Source organism: Calonectris borealis, chromosome 1, assembly GCF_964195595.1.
Source record: "Calonectris borealis chromosome 1, bCalBor7.hap1.2, whole genome shotgun sequence".
Classification (NCBI taxonomy): domain Eukaryota; kingdom Metazoa; phylum Chordata; class Aves; order Procellariiformes; family Procellariidae; genus Calonectris; species Calonectris borealis.
In genome coordinates, this window is record NC_134312.1 from 114,111,171 (window position 1) to 114,130,167 (window position 18,997).

The following is an 18,997-nucleotide window of genomic DNA, read 5'->3' on the forward strand; positions in this document are numbered from 1 at the left end:
TGAACAACAGCAAATAATACAACAGCGGTAGTTGTTGAACCACTAGTAAGTCTGTAACCCCTCCTGGTTTACAGGAATTAAAGCAGGCATTCAGTTTCTCTCAAACATTATTTGCAGGGGAAAACCTGATAGAAAAATCTGGTAATAAGCCTTTTTTGAACTTGTAAAAAGCAAGCATTCAAACTTAACACTTTTTAGTAAGAAATGGGAAGATCAAACTTGCATTGAAATAGCTACAACTTGACCCTGGCTGTTTAAAAAAGTAAGAAATGGTCAGACTTGAGCTGGAAAGAACAGACCCTGCAGGTATGAAGTTTCAATAGATATATTTACATAGCTTTTGTTTGGATTAACTTCTTAAGAGTTGAACATGCTCTCAAGCTGGTCCAGACCACTGGATCAGACTCAAAGGGAAACAAAACATGTTATTGTCTGGATGGAAAGTGATGTATTATAGGGTTGTTTTGGTACCAGATAATGTTAACAATAGGGGCTATATTTGCTGTTCACAAACTGCTAGCATAGTACTTGGAGGTAATGATGGAACATGCATTCTTGAAAAGTGACTTTTGCTCAATATAATAAAGAAACAAAAATGATTATGTATTGTATCTCACCCTGCAGAAAGTGCCCAGTATGAGTTGGGAAAAGTTCTTGAGGGTGGTATGCTAAGGACTTGTGTATGTTGGCTAGAGCTGGATTAGAGTTGGAGAAGTGTTTGTGCTTGGCATACTTGTAAACATATGAGGAAACGATATGCAGAAAACCAGAGTTTGAATACATATTATGTGAGTTAGACAGCAGTCTACCACTTGAACGTATAGAGTACTTATCTCCGGGAGGCCCTGGTTCATAACTGAAGCCTTCTAGTAGCTGTACTGGCGAAAATGAGTGAAAACGCATGATCTGGAATGATATCTGTAGAATGTGTAGGTGTGTTTAGGTGCATATTATGGCTAGCTTTTGTGCTCCAGTACCCTTTCTGTTTCTATAAAGTGGTCTTAAAACGTAAATATTGGTTCTTTGACTGTTGGGCCACCTAAACTGATTTTCTACCCCTCCTCCAGTCTTTAAGCTAGGCAACCACAAAGGTGAGAAATTCTCTCTTAAACTCCTGGCTTGTTGTTTGTGGCTCTTGTTTTATGTACCCTTGTGCCAGACTGACTGGGATTTCGGGGAGTGTGACGGGGCTTTGATGCAGCTTTGACACCGTTCAAACTGGTGGTGGTGAGCACTTCTGAAACTGGGATTCAGGCAAGCTGTCCCATGTATTTAATAACAAAGGGCTAGACATCTCTATTTGAGGAGGCTGCTTCCCTGCCTAAATACAGAAAAATCTGAGAGGGCACAGTGGCTGGGGATGAGAAGTACGGGCTTTGGTGTGCCAAGACCCGGGGAGGAGCCCTGCAGCTCTGGCCTGAGGCGTTGCTCAGTGGCGTCGGCTGGGGAGTTCTGCGCCCCCGTTCTCATGCTACAGAGCTTTGCTGGGTCTGATCGACTGGTGTTAAGGTGTTGAGCTTGCCTGAGAGCCTGAACATTTTAAAAATGTAGATTGGGGGAAGTCAGGCCTTGCTGAGAATAAAGCACTTAGCTGACCCATGCTATATGAAAGGTGTGTGAGTTAAGTTAACTCTTAAGTTGTGCAAGTTAATTCTAAACAGAAATATATGCTTTCTGTAATAAATGTGACATGAATGAAGACTCTTTCAATGCTGCTGCTGAATTAAACAAATTTTAATGTGATGTCTTGCCAATTAAGATGTTTTATGTCAAGATTTGGAAAAGGGTATAAATTTTAGTAACTTCTAACAGATAAATGCGTATGTTTCATTGCTTGAGACTTAAAATATTATAACTAATCAGTGACTTATACTGCACATAAACAACTCCAGCTTGCTTCAGATGTTTGCAACTCCTAACTGTAGGAATAATTAGAGGAGGTAGTAGAATATCAAAGGAAGACATCACTGGTATCTGCTTAGCACTGTTCAGAAACAAAAATACACGATAAATGTTGCTGGGTTGAATTCTTTTGTATGTCGTTGGTCTGTTGGGGTGTTTTTTGTGCCCCCCTGCTTTTCTTTAAAGAACAAACATGTATCACGGGGTTCTCCTTGGAAGGTGGGAAAGGGATGTGTCTTTTTTCTTTTTTTTTTTTTTCTCTTTTTGCTCTAATGTTGACATAAAGTCCAATTAAAAGATCATTAATAGCAATGCTTAGATGTTGGAAGAGTTTGTGCAGAAAAGGTCTTTATCCTCCAAGAAGACTTAGTAGCTTTCCACTTAAATGTTAGCAAATATTTTTATGTGAAAGGTAAATGTCTTATTTTTAGTAAGTATTTGAGTATTCTTTGTATCTTGCAATGAATGCCACTGTTGCCTTCTGTTCACCAACATAATGATCCTCCCTGGTGTAATGTGATTCACCGATACACAAGAATGTCATAATCATTTGAGAGGCTTCTGAAAGAAAAATCAGTATTTCAATATTGGAATGGAGTAACACAGCATCTGAAAATGTAAAAGAGAGGGAGGGTTGGGACAGCCAGGTAGTAGTAAGGGCTTATAAGATTTTTAAGGTGATGCTGTTGTAGTATTGGAGTGACTAGTAAGCAAACAAATTCAGACACTCCAGATTCACTGGTAACATCAAAGTTGGTGCCTGGGAGAGGAGGTGGAGAGAAGTAAGCAGATGTATCCATAGTGGAAGTATGCTTAGACATCAAGAAGTGACCTTTTGGGCTGTGTTAGTGTATGCTTTTGCTACTTGCCATACAGACTAAAAGGCCTTCACATAATTCCATTTGTAAGTAAATTGCTGTTTTGTGTTTGGTTTTTTTTTTTCTTTTCTAAGAAAGACCTATGTCCTGGACTTCAACTAGTGCTGTTTGAATCAAGCGATACAGAAGTCTTCTGAAACGTATTAAGCATAAAAAGTAAATGTGATTCTTCTCTTTCTACGTGTTCAGTTTAAGTGTTGTTGAAATGATGGCTCAGGGGTACTTCCAGAAGTTAACGTACTTATAGCACTCGTCTTCGGAGCCTTTCAATAAATAATGTTCTAGGGGATAAAAGTCATCTGGGGAAGCTGTTTATCAACAGAGAATCAGCACCATATGTAGAGAGACTAACTAAAAAATTGTTTTCAGCTCTGCTTTTCCCCTGTCACTGCATACTCTCTCTATTTCTTATTTCATTCATGTTCCAGTTGTATCTCTAGCTGAGTCCTCAAGACTGTAACAATCCACACACAGTTGGTGTTCGCTTTCCAGCTGTGTTCAAATTCTTAGTCCCCTTTTTTTAGGGGAAGAAGGGAGAGAAAACAGTGCTACAGAGGTTTTCCCCAGTTGCCAAAGAGTGCAGTGGCTTTCTAACAGAAATAGCTGTTGGGAGAATACACCAATTTTTGTGAGAGAAGGATGAAGTGATGTCTCTTTATAAGCATTTAAACTTATTTGAAGTTTATTCAAAGCTTTTGAAAGCTATGTGAATGGCGAAAGAGGAAGGGGATGGCCAGTTCTTATATGTACAGACTTTCAAGTGCCGAACATTTTTCTTGACTTAAAGCAAACTTAATGTCTTCTATGGAACATCAAAGCTGTGCAGAAGTTTTTTTTCTTCCTTTCTTAAGCTAGTCTTCAGTCCAACAAAAAAGTCACAGGAAACTTACATTTTCCTATGAAAATGTCATAAAACTTGCACAGTTTTAAGACAGACACTTTGTCTTCTAGTAAAATAATAGAACCTAAAAGAATAGAGTATCTATATAACAAAATCTACTAAACTCAAAAGTTTGTTTTACACTTCACTTTGGAAAGCTGGGAATAAGTCAGTATTTAGGATCAGCCTAGCATGTGATAAACTCTGAGCACAACTGGTTTTAACTTCATCTAATATTTTTTGGAGGGGCAAAGTTGAACTCGGATCTTATTGGCATCTTTAACAATTGATTGTATACATCAGTGTATGCTCCCCCTGCCCCCAAAGCAAAAGAGCAGCTTGCAGGTAGAACAGGGTGGACGAGGAACAGAGATGCTGTTCGTTACTGAGGTGATGCTGTGCCTATGGATTCCAGCAGAAATTAGATGTTACAAGCAGTTAACGAAATATTGGGAGGGGGTGAGGAAGAATTTGCCCTTCTTTTGAAGCTGAAATAGCTCACATTGCATGAATACAAAGAGAAGAAGAGGGACAAATTGTAACTATAGAGAATATCAGTCAAACTAACAGTGTAGCTTGTGTGTCCAATATGTACATAAAGAAGCTGACTGGAGTCCTAGTAACCCTGTTTACAGGCATGCTATTTAAAATAGTATGTCCAATATAGATATGTTAGTAACTTCAAACACCGTCAGTTTTGGGGTGGGACTAATCATCTGAAAACTAGAAAAATTATCTACTGCATCATGTTGCTGTTAAGGGTGCAATCCTGCACCTATATGCTGCATTTGTATCCCTTATAACTTTATGGAGCCCTGCTGAAACCTTGTACATAAAAATGTGGTATGAAATCTGATTATTTTAGATTGTCAATTGTGGTGACTAAAGGGTAGACAGTCCATGTTCTTTAGCTGCCTCTGCCTTGGGATGGGAACTGTGTGCTGGATGGACAGATAGTATCCAAGGAAGCTCCTGTGGCTAAATGTGGCAAGGGGCTTAGTTAAGAAATCATACTGTTTAAGTAGGAGATGTGTAGACTTGGCTATGAAGAGTTCCATATCTGTAAGCTCTGAAGTGGATGCTCTTTCCTGTGAAAGAGTAATTAATTTTTTCTTGTAAGGAACCTGTTCCTTATCTGCCCTAAAACAATACCTGGCACTCGTAAATAAAAAAGCTTATGGGCTTATTTTACAAAGGCACTTTCAGTAGGACTGTTGAACTTTTACTTAGTTGATGATGAGTTCCTCTACTAGAAGAGAAATGCTGGTAGCAATCTATTATTCAGCAAGCCATCTGGCTCCCTTTCTTGATTTCTTGACCACTCGTAGCTCTGCTGATGCTAGCTCTGTACCATCCAGGCTCACTGCAAGAAGCTCAGCCCTGCAACAACAGTGGGAATAAATATGTAAATGTGCCCAGATCCTCTTCTTACTAAAATGTATTGTTCTGTGAACTTAGAGCTGAATGCTGAAGACCTTATTTTGTGTTTGAGTTCCATGTGATCACAGTGCTTATGCTGATGTGCGTCTGCCTGTATAATGTGTTTGCCAGCATAGTCCTTGGCCTGTTCTTCAGTATCTTTCTCAAAAACAGATCCTTAAACTGAAATTAGTTGATCTGAGTTGAAGGAGCACAAACACCTTCAAAGTGGTATTATTTAGTCTTATTTCTAAAGGAAACTTCAGTTTAAGTAATAATAGTGACACAAAAGTTTCTAGACCATCAATATCTCATGAGCAGTTGGTTATAAAGGGAATACGGGCAGAAGTAGGCAAAGCAGATGGCAAAACAGTAGTTTAAAGCAGCATATATGCCTATCTAGGAGTCATGGTTTCATGAAATGTGTTGGTCTATTGACTCTAACAGTGGTATTCTAGAAATGTAACGTGGGTTTTGATGACATTATATCTTATGTGTGTTGTAGAGTATTCCAGATACAGCCATTTTAACTTTTAAGCACTAAGTTGCACTTGAGAAGGTAGTGACCTAGGGGGCTGAATCCTTAATCAGATATGGTTTATTCGGGGTGGGGTGGGGAAATCCAATGACTTTTAAAAAAAAAATTAATTAAAAAATTTGCAGCTCTACATGTACCGGTACTATTTCTGTCTCTGAACTGTGACTAGATTGACTATATAATTCTGACAAGATTATTTGTCTTCCATAAAAATCATTGTCTCTTGGGTTATTTTTTTGTTGTCAGTAATTCTACAATGCTGTAAAACTACATCTTTTTTGTTTCATTTTTGTGAGAGTGAAACAGCTGGTACTTCATTAGTTTAAGCACTTGCAGACAAGATCATTAAATCCTGTTACGTGAAGCAGCAAATCAGTGAATTGTGAATGTTAGCTTTCCCTTCTTCTGATGCAAAGCAGCAGAGTGTTTCATTAGCGAACCTTACCCAAATATTCTTGAGGATGTGGCTCCTAACACATCTCTTCTGTTGAAAAGCTGCGATGATCACCAAGTTAACTTTTATGCTTGATTTTAAAAAGAAATAAAGCACAGGGGTTACTCTATTATGTTTATTCCTGTTTCCTGTGTAACTTTCCAATGTTGTTCTTCTAATGTTTTCTGATCTGAATACCCATATGTTGTTTTGCTTGTGTAGCTTTTAATGTGATGAAGACTGTAGTGGCGGGTTTTTTGTTTGGGTGTTTTTTGTTTTTGTTTTTTTACCCTCTTCATCCCTTTTAAGAAAAACTTGGCACCTATTATGCTGTGACCTATTGTTCCTAGCTCTACCTTCCGGAGGATTTCTTCTAATCACCCTTCTCCTTTAAGCATGCAAAACATCTTCTGTTTGTTCTAGCTCCTCTTGATACGTATCAGCCTTATTTGAATTGGAGGAGTGGCTTCAGTCTTGTTCAAATGTGCCCGGAAGGTGCTTCCATAAAATTTGATATTAAAGAACTAAATTATCTATTAAAGGCCTGTAGAATTAAGGCTAAAGATATGCATTCGTACTGTAAGCTACGATGTTGATTGAAAGTAGTAGTCATCAAATGTGACTGTTAGCTGCTTCTGGCAGGAAGAGACTATTGAGCAAATTTGGCAGTGTAAGACATCATGTGTGAATGAAAATGGGATGAGCTAATTTGGCAATTGCGTTTGGATTATTAGGAAGGGTTCGCCAAATTCTTTCAGCCGGGAGAGAAGTGGTCATCATGTTCCCAGCTCGTATTAGCAAAGAATCTGGTCTGTAGTCTGGAGAAAAAAGTTAAAAAGCTGAGTTCAGTGCTGTTTATCACTAATAGGATGCAGTCCTAAAACTCATGGTTCGAGTGAAATTTGCTCAAGTGAAAACACCACCCCCACTCCCAGTTATTGGAAACATCTCCCTAGAAATCCCAAATTCACAAAGCATTGCACAAGGCTCTTGCTGAGTATTTGTATTTAAAGAGCATCCTACTGTTTTTGGAAAGACTCTGACTTTTTTTTTTAATGGACATGCTAGCTAGAATGAAGTCATGGTATGCCCCAAAGTCAGCAAAAATTGAATGGGAGAAAGCCTGTGTAAAGCCCTCTTTTAAAAACTCACCGCAAGGAGTTATTCTTACATCTGTTACATATTAGTATAGAAGTATATTCTAGGTCAATATTTGCTTCAGAGAGAACAATTTTTTTTTTTTTTTAAATTTCAGATGTATCATCCCCTTCAGTGGGGGACATAAGGTAACAGTGCTGACTTGGCTTTGATTATTACACTTTGCTGAAAATGAGACATTTGGGCATAGTTGGTCAAAGTAGCTATCCTACCTGCTACTTAGGATCTGTTTGCAATGCACAATTCTGGTTAGTTAGCCACTCCTATATGTTTAGAAGCCAGAACTTAATATATACTCGTATGTTCTCATGCTCTGCAGTGAAAGCGCTTTCTAGAAATGCTTAGATGAATCAAAAAGGGGTTGAGAAGACCTACTGGGGAAAAACTGCTATAAACTTGAGAAGGGGCTAAGGATGCACAGGAAATTTGGTTCCAGCTTAAATGAGTAAGACTAACTATGGGAAGAGACATTCCTTCACTATAACAATGTGTTTATTTGCAACGATTTAAAATTGTAGCGTCTTGATGTTCTTCCTAGCATCTGGAAACATAATCCTTGTAGATATATAAATGAAGTGACTTTTTGAAAGTGTTTATGCTTTTCAAATTGCTTGGCAATTCCAGCAAAAGTCACTTAAACGTTGTAGGAGATTTCAGAGATCTTTATCTCGAATTGTGGGTCAGAATGGTTGTTGTGGGGTTTGGGGGGGGGGGGGGCACGGTCTGGGGGTGTTTGTTTCTTCTAGTTTCCCAACTCTCTTGTGTTTCAGGGCTGATTTTACGGTTGATGTAAATCAGTCTAGTACTATTGACTTCAGAGGAACATGCCAGTTTGCACTGGGTACCTAGCTTTGTTTTGTAAATTTAATAATCATTCTATGACAATTTCTCTAGGTATTTGCACAGGCAAGTGTTCTGCTGAATTGTTACACCTAGTAATGCAGCTGGAAATCTGTGCAGATCACTGCTGTAGCATGTGATATGAGGTGGGCGGGACAGCAGTGGCAAGGGGCTTCTACTCCCATAGCCCATTCTCATGGTCTTTTGAAACATGATGGTACTAGACACAAGTCGTCAGCGTCCTGATGCATCTTAGAATAAGCAACAGCTGAAGCAGCTATAGGCTTGCACTGCATTTACAAGCTGTCTTTGAGCAGCTGCTGAGTTGCTGTGGAAACCAATGTTGAGCAGGACTGGGAGAGGGCTGGAAAATAGGCTTTTTTGTGAGAGCCTGACTAGTTTAAAACCCCATCCCCCGTTTTTCAGAAGCTCCCTCGGAATTGCCATGGATACAAGAAGAGTAGCGGAGTTTTGAGTCTTGTAAAAGTGCAAGCTATAAATATTTATTTGGTTAATAGCATATGCTTTCTGGATTGTCTCTCTGTTGGAATAAACTCCATGCTACATTGAACCTTTGCAAGCTGTGAATTCAAACCGTTCCTCTCTTCTGTGTGAGTAAAAAAAGAGGAGGCAAAAAAAAACTTTGAAGGGAATTGAAATTTACATTTTGATTATTAATTATATAAAAATTAATTATAAATTTATTTTTTCCCAGAATTTCCCACACCATCTCATGCAGTAATCTTTCAGTGTTGGGACTGCTGAAAGCACTTAGGAGGCTGTTCAGTTTACCTGGAATTGTGCTTTGGTGTTCAGTTTTTTCAGAAAGGCTGACCTAAATAATCTCTTCCTTTCTTGTCCCGTGCCACTTGATGATTTTTTTTTTTTTAAATTCCCTACTTTCTCCTCTACAAGCACTTCCAGTTTTGTGTTGCCAGGGCCAACTGTCCTTGGGGCTGTGCTCCGAAATGAATCATTAACATGATCTTAAACTCTTAGGACTACTGCTGATAACTTTAGATAATTGGCTGTGAAAACTTCAGTCTCTTACTACTTTTACTTGCAAGATTTTTTTTTTGCTTAACTTGAAAGTTAAGAATAAAGGCACCATCAGCTGGTGTGCTAGCCTTCCAGATTGCACTAAACAGTACACACAAAGCCAAGGATTAACTCATTCTTAGGTTGGCATTATAAATGAAAACCTCTTTGCTAGTCTGCTCTGTAGCAGAGGCATTCAACACAAGAACTTCTTTCCCCTGTGAGACTGAGAGCTCAGATCATCCAATACCAGCTTTTAATACAGGTAGAAATCCTGCTCTTTGTCACTTTCTGGCAAAGCTTCTCTTCCCCTGTTTAAATAACTCCTGGCTGGATGAAAATGCAGTTCTGCGTTCCGTTTCTCATGTGATTTCCATTACGAAGGCAGAGTTACTGAAGCTGATTCAAAACCTACTTTCTGTAACAGATGAGTGTGAGGGATTGTTTTTATTTTTATGCTACATCTAAATAAAATCGCGCTTTTTTGTGTTAGGTTCTAGACCTCTGGATATGTAATAAGTAGTAAATCAAAGAAAAACTATTTGAACTTGAACAGCTTGGCCATTTAAGCTCTGTCACTTTAGCCTAAGTTTTGGGGGGGGTTGTTTTGTTTTCTGAAACAACCTACTACTTGTAAGGTTTTTATGTTTGGAGGAACCACTCTAAAGTACACTTTAGGGTGATGCCTTGCTGTGTTGCAATAGAGGTCCCGTGTTGCAATAGAGGTCCCGCAGGCCTCTGTTTCAACTTGACTGCTTTGTCTTACCTGAGTATCTGTAGATAACTTTTTTTTTAATTTGACTGCTTTTGCTCTTAATTTGAGATCTTTTATTTAAAAATGGGCGAAGAGAGTATTTGCTGACTTCCCAGCAAGGCACTTAATGTGTGTGTTGTATATCTAACTGACCTACCAGTTAGGTGCTGGCCTTATCAGCTTCAAATGTATAGCTCTGCTTAGGAGAGCAAACGGAGTGGAAGATTGTGCATGGCTCTGAGCCTGGGCTGGAAGAAGGGAAAATGCCTTTGGGTTTTGGGGAAATTTTTTTGGTTTTGCTGGAGGTGGGGGGAGGGTCCATTTTGAGTGTGTCAGATACTCAGCTGTAGAGATGGAATTTTAATTTTGTAATAGCTGCTCTTCCAAAGGAGAAGCCAAACCAAATATTGGATTTAGCTGTTTTCTTCCCACCGCTCCTGCTCTTCCCTTGCTGCAAAAACCTAGTCCATTTCTCCATGAATAAAAAATTTGTGAGGAGTTAGGAGAGGGTTTGTATAAAAGGAGGGGAGGGAAAGCTAGCAGGTATCTATGCGCACAAATTGCGGTTCATTACAAGGCTTTTCATGAGGTTATTAATAAATCTCCTTATGGAAAAGGCACTACTTACAATACAGAAGTTAAACTGTGTTGCTCTGCCAGTGAGCTTTTATTCCCTGCATTGCCCTATTCTTTGAACCTGCTGAATATCTAAAAGCCTGCTTCTACTGATGTATCTCTGTCATTCCCAAGAGTCAAGACCAAGGTACTGCATTTCTAGTACTGTCTAAGAAGTGAAAATAAATAGCCATTTTTTTTTCCCCTGATGCTTGAAACACTACCAGCACAGACACAGTAGAACAACTTCTTTGTAGTGCCAGGAAACCAGCACTGCATCTGCTTTGTATCGAGGAACAGTTTTCCTTGTAGTTGTAAGGACTAAAAACTTAACTTCTTTGTTAAAAGCAGTTTCTTCAAGCTGCTAGAAAAACATCTCTCGTTTGCCGCTGATGTAGGGATAGCACATGTGTACATAGTGTTGGATGCCTAGGTTTTCTTCCTTGATTAAAAACATCTGCAAGGTCTATGTTCTAATCAGCCAGTAAGAGTGTTGAAAATCTTGCCACGTATTTCACAGCACGTTAAGCCACTCTCAAGAGCTGTATGTGTTACCACCAGGTCTCAGAGAGTTGCAGCAGCTCCGGGGTCTGAACAACTAAAACTTGCTGTGTTTAAGCCTAGCAGTTTCCAAAACACAACAGAAGCACTGCTGACAGCTACCACATAAGTGACCGTGTGGCTGAGAAGCTCTTGAAGTTCCTTTTGTGTTTTAGACCCCTTTAGCTGGTCAGCCAGAAAATGTGCCTTCTCTCTTAGGTTACCATCCTTTATGCAGTCACACCACACCTATTAAAATACAAACTTGCTCTCCACATCTGGGCTTAGATGAGCTTCTTATTCCAGCCCTGCAGACCCCCCCCCTTCAGACTACTGCCTTATTTGTTTTCTGCGGCTAAATATATGTAGGGTTGTTTTTTTGTGAATCAGATAAACTCTGCCCAAAGTAAATTCTCTTCTATTATTATTCTTTAAGATTCAAGAAATTTTGTGACTCAAGATAACTGGAAGACTGAAGTTGAGCTTCTTTTTCCTTTTTTTCCCCATGATGTGGGATAATTTCTTCTAGCTCTTGTCCAAAATTTGAAGTCTTAATGCTATGTTTACATTATGTTTACTTAATGAAGCTGGGGTTACTCCGGTTATTTTGGGCTATATTTTGGTGCCTAAATTGCCAATTTTGGAGATCGGTTAAGGACTCCGGCCAACACAGGAGGCTCCTGCAGGGGCTGTGAATACTCCCGATCTCTCTCCAGCACGTTTGCTGGAGGTTAGCATTCACCAGGCAGAACTCATGGAGGACGAAGGCTGCTTAAACACTGACCACTGACAGCAATGCGACTGGGAGGAGTGGTGGGTGTGACCCCTGGCTGCCTGTTGTTAACTGTCGGAGTTAACATAGTCTAGCCTGCCAACACCACCGTGAGCAGGGTTGGTAGCCTTTTGGTTGTAGCAACCGCATCTTAGACTACTGAGAAGAATGGAAGTTGGTAGTCTTTTTTTTTTTTTTAGGTGATTCACAACTAATTCTGTCCAAAGGTAGATAGCTTCTCCTCCCCCTTCCCCATGTATGGACTATGTAATCTATGGACTACTTCTCTTAGGAAAAATATGGCAACAGGAGAGCCAAAACTGGTGTGAGTGTTTAAATGATGCGACTGTGTCAAAACTCTAGGTATTGTTTGAGTACCTCGTTGTAGGTAGTTACATAGTTGAGAAGTCTGCATCAGCATCTAAGCATGTCGCCAATGGTTTATCCTGAGGTGGTCATGTGTCTGAAGGATGCTAACACCAAACCGATGTCTGGTTTCCTATTCTCTTTCAGGGATTTCTGTAAAAGAACTGGCTTCATTATTGCTTTATTCTTGGGACATCAGACTTCCTAAACTTACAGTATCCTCTGAAATCCTTTGTTAAGCTTTGCTCTAGACCACCTGCTGTTTAGAACTTGGCAAAACAAATACCCCAAGACTGCTTTTTCTCTTGTACTTATAACTTTGTTTTGATTCTGTTCTCATGTAATTTCCTCCAGGCACAGTTTCCTTTGATTTGGTTTGACTAATACGTTTTTCCTTAATGATTCCTCCAGCTAGTAGTATCAGTTTACAGCTGTGCGAGTGATTATCAAATGGAAAGTGTGTATTTTGGGGGTTTACTTCTAAACAAATGGAGTTACTGACACATAAGAGTAGGGTTTCTTTCAGTCTGTATAAAAGCATTTGATGAACAAAAAGTTCACTGGTACAGTAATATGTCATCTTTTCACTATTGCTCTTTATATGGTGAATTAAAATCCAAGCTAAATCTTGGATTCTGAATAATTGACAGAGGCATTTCTAAAAGGACATTTTAAGGAAGAGATGCTTTAGCTTTAAAGAGCTTTCCTGTCTTTCTGCTTGATCAGAATATATAATGGTTTTAATTCTGTCTCTGCACCACCTTCAATTACTGTTCGGACTCTACTGCTTCTTGGAGAGGGTCACGTATATGTGCGGTTTGTGTGTGTGAGGAGGAGGACTGTGTGTATGTTGAACTTCTTTCTTTCTTTTTTCTGACATATTTTGTATTTATTGCATTGCATAATAGGATCTTCATGTGTTCTATAAATCCCTTGATGCAAGAGGAAATATGGAGACTTTGTGCAATTGCAAGCTCCCAATACAAAGTATGCAAAGTAATTTCGTGGTAACTTCCATAGTGAGAAGTAAGTACCATGATTCTGCCCCAGAAGCCATAAAACATGTTTTCTTATTGTGGCTTCTAGGTTATGAATACTTAGACCTTGACAGTGATCTGCGTGACATCTGTATTAAAGAGGAGGAGAGAAATTTCCAGGTCTGTGAAACGGTGAATGTAATACAGTGGTGAATTGCATGTCTTTGAGCTGGTTTGTGTCCAGACAGAGAAGGTTGATGTGCCAATAATTTATAAATGGCTTTACCCACACACTGGAGTCCTAGAAATGCTTCCTACCTAAGTGTTAGCAAGCGTTAGCTGCTGTCAGAGCCTCAGAACATAATGTTCCTCCCCATCATGAACACATGAAGGAAGATGTTATTTCAATAGATAAACATGATTCGTTATCTGTTGGCATATAGGATATGGGGGGTGTTTGTTGTTCTAGAAACAACATGCTTTGGGTAAAAGTCAAAAGCTAATTTTCTTTCCATAAATCTAAATAGGGCTTAATAGGTTAAAAGGAAAATGACTTAATGACTTCAGGCTGTATACTAGACCGAGTTTGGACAGAAGCAAGGAGGTGGGCTCTGTGTGGACATGCAGGAGTAACGCTTACTTTGGGAGGTGCTGGAGAAGCGGTTCCCTCCTCTGGTTTCATCAAGGTGTGTGGGGGGTCACTTTGGCTTTTTTTATTTCTTTATTTAAAGTCTAACAGGAAAGTTTCCTTTCTTGATGGGGTGGAAAAAATTTCCAAGCGCTATTTGTCACGCAAGTATTTTTTGTTATTTCAGTATTCTGCGGGTATGTAAATGGCATTGCTGGAATTGTCGTCTTCACTTCTTACTCATTTTCATATTATAAACTTCTGCTGTAACTATTTTGGGGTAACACAAACGTGATGATAAAATTAAAACATATTAAGGTCAGGATAATTGCACACAAATTTGGATCTTTTGGTAATGTGCACATATGAAAATTCACTTTACATTGCCAGGTGAGAAGCTGTATTCTCTTAGAAACAAGAGATGTTGGACGTACATCTGGAAGAGGGGAAGGGGATGGTGAGATATTGGGAAAGCAGCAACTCTAAAGAGTAATACAGGGGTACTGGGTGCAGGTGCCCAGGGGCTGGCAGGGAGCTGCGGGGCGGCCCCTGTGAGGAGCGGCCGGGGCTGCCCCGTGCCGGACACAGCCGGTTCCAGCCGGCTCCAACCCACCCCCCGCAGGGCACGGCTGAGCCCCGCAGCCACGGTGGCGGCGCCTCGGGGAAAGCCTGGGTAAGGAAGGGCAAAACGCTGCCCGGCTGTGAGGGGAAAAGTGCGAGAAAGAGCCCTGCGAGCCCCGAGGGGAGAGGGGGAGGAGGATCCCCTGCAGCCCACGGTGGAGCAGATATTGCCCTGCAGCCTGTGGAGGACCACACTGGAGCAGATATCCACACTGCAGCCCATGGAGGATCCCACACCGGAGCAAGTGGATATGCTTTGAAGGAAGCTGAAGTGCATGGAGGATCTGTGTTGGAGCAGGCTCCTGACAGCAGCCCATGAAGAGGAGTCCATGCTGAAGCAGGGAGAAGTGGCAGAGAGGAGCTGTTATGGACTGACCACAACCCTCATTCCGCACAACCCTGCATTTACTCTATTTTTAATTGGCAATAAATTTAATTTTCCCGAAGTTGAGTCTGTTTTGCCTGTGGTGGTAATTGCTAAGTGATCTCTCTGTCTTTCTCTTGACCCGTGAGCTTTTAATTTTATTTTCTCCCCCGTCATGTTGAGGAGGGGAAGTGAGAGAGCGGCTGGGTGGGCGTCTGGCAGCTGGCTGAGGTCAACCCACCACAACAGCATACAGTGAATGAGTAATTGAACTTTTGCTACAGTGCTGGGGACTCAAATACGCCTTCTGACTATTGCTCCATGACTCACAGAGTCAATGGTTATAGATACTGATAGAACCGCAATCTGTATTTTTAAAGGATGCTGAAAAAAAACTAGGAAGGAAAAGGCCGTAGGAACAGTTTGGATGGAGAATTTCCTCTGTAGTGCCAGACTTGAACAATACGGAATGATCTTTAATTGAGAAGACATCCATGATGGTGTATGGGACCAGTACTGTTTAATATCTTCATCAGTGACATAAACAGTAGGATTGAGTGCACCCTCAGCACCCTCTGCAAGTTTGCAGACGACACCAAGCTCACTGGTGTGGTTGACACACTTGAGAGATGGGATGCCATCCAGAGGGACAAGCTCAAGAAGTGGGCCCGTGTGAACCTCATGAAGTTCAACAAGGCCAAGAGCAAGGTCCTGCACCTGGGTCAGGGCAACCCCTGGTATCAATACAGGCTGGGGAACAAAGGGATTGAGAGCAGCTCTGCTGAGAAGGACTTGGGGGTACTGGTGGATGAAAAGCTGGACAGGAGCCAACAATGTGCGCTTGCAGCCCAGAAGGCCGACCATATCCTGGACTGCATCAAAAGAAGCGTGGCCAGCAGGTCGAGGGAGGTGATTCTCCCCTCTACTTCACTCTGGTGAGACCCCACGTGGAGTACTGTGTCCAGCTCTGTAGTCCTCAGCACAGGAAAGACGTAGACCTGTTGGAGCGGGTCCAGAGGAGGGCCACAAAAATCATCAGAGGGATGGAACGCCTCTCCTATGAAGAAAGGCTGAGAGAGTTGGGGTTGGAGACCTTACTGCAGCCTTTCAGTGCTTAAAGGCTTATAAGAAAGATGGGGACAGACTTTTTAGCAGGGCCTGTTGCTAAAGGGGTAATGGTTTTAAACTAAAAGAGGGTAGATTTAGACTAGATATAAGGAAGAGGTATTTTACAATGAGGGTGGTGAAACGCTGGCACAGGTTGCCCAGAGAGGTGGTAGATGCCCCATCCCTGGAAACATTCAAGATCAGGTTGGACAGGGCTCTGAGCAATCTGACCTAGTTGAAGATGTCCCTGCCTGTGGCAGGGGGGTTGGACTAGATAACCTTTAAAGGTCCCTTCCAATCCAAACTATTCTATGGTGGTACCTTCATACAAAGAAAACAGCGAGCTATCTCAGAGCTATGAGAACCCATAGCTGAAAGCCCGAATGGACTCACTCAAGTGAGAAATGAGGCACACACTTCAACAGAAGTAATCAACTGTCAAAAGAAAACAATAAGAAGTAAAGGATTCTTGATCTGTTCATGTCTTCAGATCAAGACTGGATATCCATCTGCTAGGTTGTGTGCAACTCTTCCCCCATTAGGCAGGGGAAAGAGAAATTAATTCTTTGGGGATGAACAAAGGAGGTCTGTGTGCATGAGAGAGGTAAATAGCAAGATTAGACTAAAAGGTGTAAAGCAAGACTAGTTTCTATCAGTCAAAAGAACGTTATGCTCTTGAACAAGCCATGTTTCTAAATACTGTTGATGGGGAGAGGGGCTCAGTTCTTGTTCATACCTTCTGTAGCAATTGTTCAGTTGGCTCATGCAGATGGAGGAAAAGGACTGCATTAGGAGTGTCCATGCTGTCTTCAAAACTGGTCCTAAACCCAAGAGAACTTGAGATGCTTTTGGGGGAAAAAAAAAAAAAGATTAATGTAAACATGTGTAAAGAACTGGTTTTAGCTGTTCTTAAGCACTTGGTAGACTTGTAACCTGCCATGGAGTAATCAGAGTAACTGTGACCGACTCTTGGGCCTTGCTGGAATGCTTCTGAATCATGAGGGAACGTGGTGGAGACCTTTCGTGGGAGGAGAGCAGCTCTTAAGAGAGGATGTGTAGGGAGGTGCGGTGGGGGACGAGGTAGCTGGGTGGGGGTTGATGTAGGGCTAGTGGTTATTTCACTTGTTCTCTCTGGAATTTCAGTATTCTTGATACAAGAGTTATCCAAGAATGTACGGTGGTTTTTTCTCTCTTTGATATAAAACTATAGAAATGTTGACTAATGTTTTCCTTTTCATTTCAACAAGAATTTGAGGTAACTGCCAATTACTGCACGCATTTTTTTACCCTATAGAAGCTGTACATGGTATTCTCCAGTAAACATGCCTGCCTTGTAATAGGAATATAGTGGAAAATGTATTTATGGATTAATACAAGTCTCCCCAGTTAGAAACAGACTGAGAAACTACCCCAGTATAAAACACCACCTACTGTTTATGTAGAACTTCTCGCATGTAAATATTATCATGCTATTGTAAAAAAGAAATATTACTATTTTTTACAGGTGTCAGGGCATGGAAAGGAAAAGATGAATTGTTCGAGGCCACTCACATGGCCAGCCCTGGTCTAGCTCTTAGTCCCATGCTCTCTCTAGTAGACAATATCTAATCTGTCCAGTGTAAGGAGGTCTCAAAAATATTGCTTGTAGCTGCTGAAGCACATATGAAATTACAAGTGTTTATTGCTGAATTGTCTTTTTTTTCTGTCCCCTTGCAGATCGTAAAGTGTCTGGAATTTCCATTGAAACGGATAACAAAAATGTAAAAGCAGAGGAATTTAAGGGTACAGTATGGGCATTGCTGTGATTATCTTTAATATATACACAATACATGCAAACTATGTATACAGAAGCTGTGCAGCTGTTAAGATTGTCTTCCTCTTTCCTGAGGGGTCCTGCTCCTACTCTCTCCATTGACTCTTTGTGTAATCTTGGTCCTGTCCCCATTTTCTCTTACTTAATGCGAGGTTGGACTAGACGCTCCCCAGAGGTCCTTTTCAACCTCACCTATTCTGTGATTCTATGACTTGTTTGTCAGTCCTGGTAGCTCACTCTGTAACTTGTGCATGGTTTCCTTCCACCCAAAATGATGGGAACTGATGGAAAGGAGAAGCATTTATTATCTTGCAAGACAGAGAAGTGAGGGACTAGAGAGAGAACAACTGAAGTCAGTTAGTTGTCAGTAACTATAATTTAATGGCTATTTTTAATTGTCAGTAACTATAATGGCTATTTACTTATTTATATATGTGTATGTCACATGTAAAATGACAAATTACTTCCAATAATATCCTAGAGAAGCTAAGGAGGCAGGGAGAAAAACCTGATGTTTGCTGGGTAGATGAGAAAGGGATCCTAGTAGTGTGTATGTGAGGTTTGTGGGTTATGTGGGGTTTTTTGTTTATTTGGTTTTTTTGCATTTGGTTGGAATGGAAAGAGATGGGAATTTAGGAATTGAAAAAACTGTTTGCTGAGCTTTAGGCTTTATTCATCTGTTTGAGGTAATAATCAAATATTTTGGAGGTCTCTAAAGCTGTCAGCTGGGCTCCTGTCGAGTATTCTTGTCACTTTTGGGGAAGAAAAACTTAATACATTTAGAGCTCAGGACAGGCAAGAGGAGAGAGAAGCTCTTCAGGTAATATTAAAGCTTGATTAGGTTCTGTCTTTTTACATGATATAAGGCTTGCATTTTGTTCTTTTGTATTTGTGTAACAGAGTGAGATCAGTTTAACATAGCTCAGATGCCATGCCGAGTTCTTTTTGTGTCGCAGCACTAAGGGAATGGCAGGGGCTGACAGACGTAGCTATTCAACTGAATGCAGCTGATCTGAAATGCATTTTTCTTTTCTCCTCCTAGCTCTTGTTACTGTAGAGGAGAGTGGTCGGTCACTGGAACAGGCTCCCCAGGGAAGTGGTCATGGCACCAAGCCTGTCGGATTTCAAGGAGCGTCTGGACGATGCTCTTAGTCATATGGGTTTAGGTAGTTTTATGTAGTCCTCCGAGGAGTAGGGAGTTGGACTCTCTGATCCTTATGGGTCCCTTCCAACTTGAGATCTTCTATGATTCTATAACCAAATTATAGCCTCCAGACCAGATGTAGATCCAAATTAAACATTGTCCAGATCTCTCCAAGATCTCAGAAGGTTCTTCCAGGCCTGGCAGAGCTTG

The 18,997-nt window shown here is 40.8% G+C and overlaps 1 protein-coding gene across 6 annotated transcripts in view; it reads left to right on the forward strand.

Moving 5' to 3' along the window:
- JAM2 (junctional adhesion molecule 2) overlaps positions 1–18,997 on the forward strand; it is a 39,144-nt gene that overhangs the window by 6,071 nt on the left and 14,076 nt on the right. For 3 of the 6 annotated variants that reach the window (XR_012676817.1, XR_012676808.1, XR_012676806.1), the window contains one exon: positions 17,547–17,612. Coding sequence is in view for 1 of the 6 variants with exons in the window: in XM_075170701.1 (XP_075026802.1) it covers positions 9,243–9,351; positions 17,547–17,612 (175 nt within the window). In the remaining 5 variants the exon portion in view is untranslated. Of the gene's footprint in view, positions 1–8,702; positions 9,352–13,219; positions 13,291–17,546; positions 17,613–18,997 lie in introns of those variants that run through there. The other 3 variants (XR_012676805.1, XM_075170701.1, XR_012676807.1) reach the window with 2 other exon arrangements.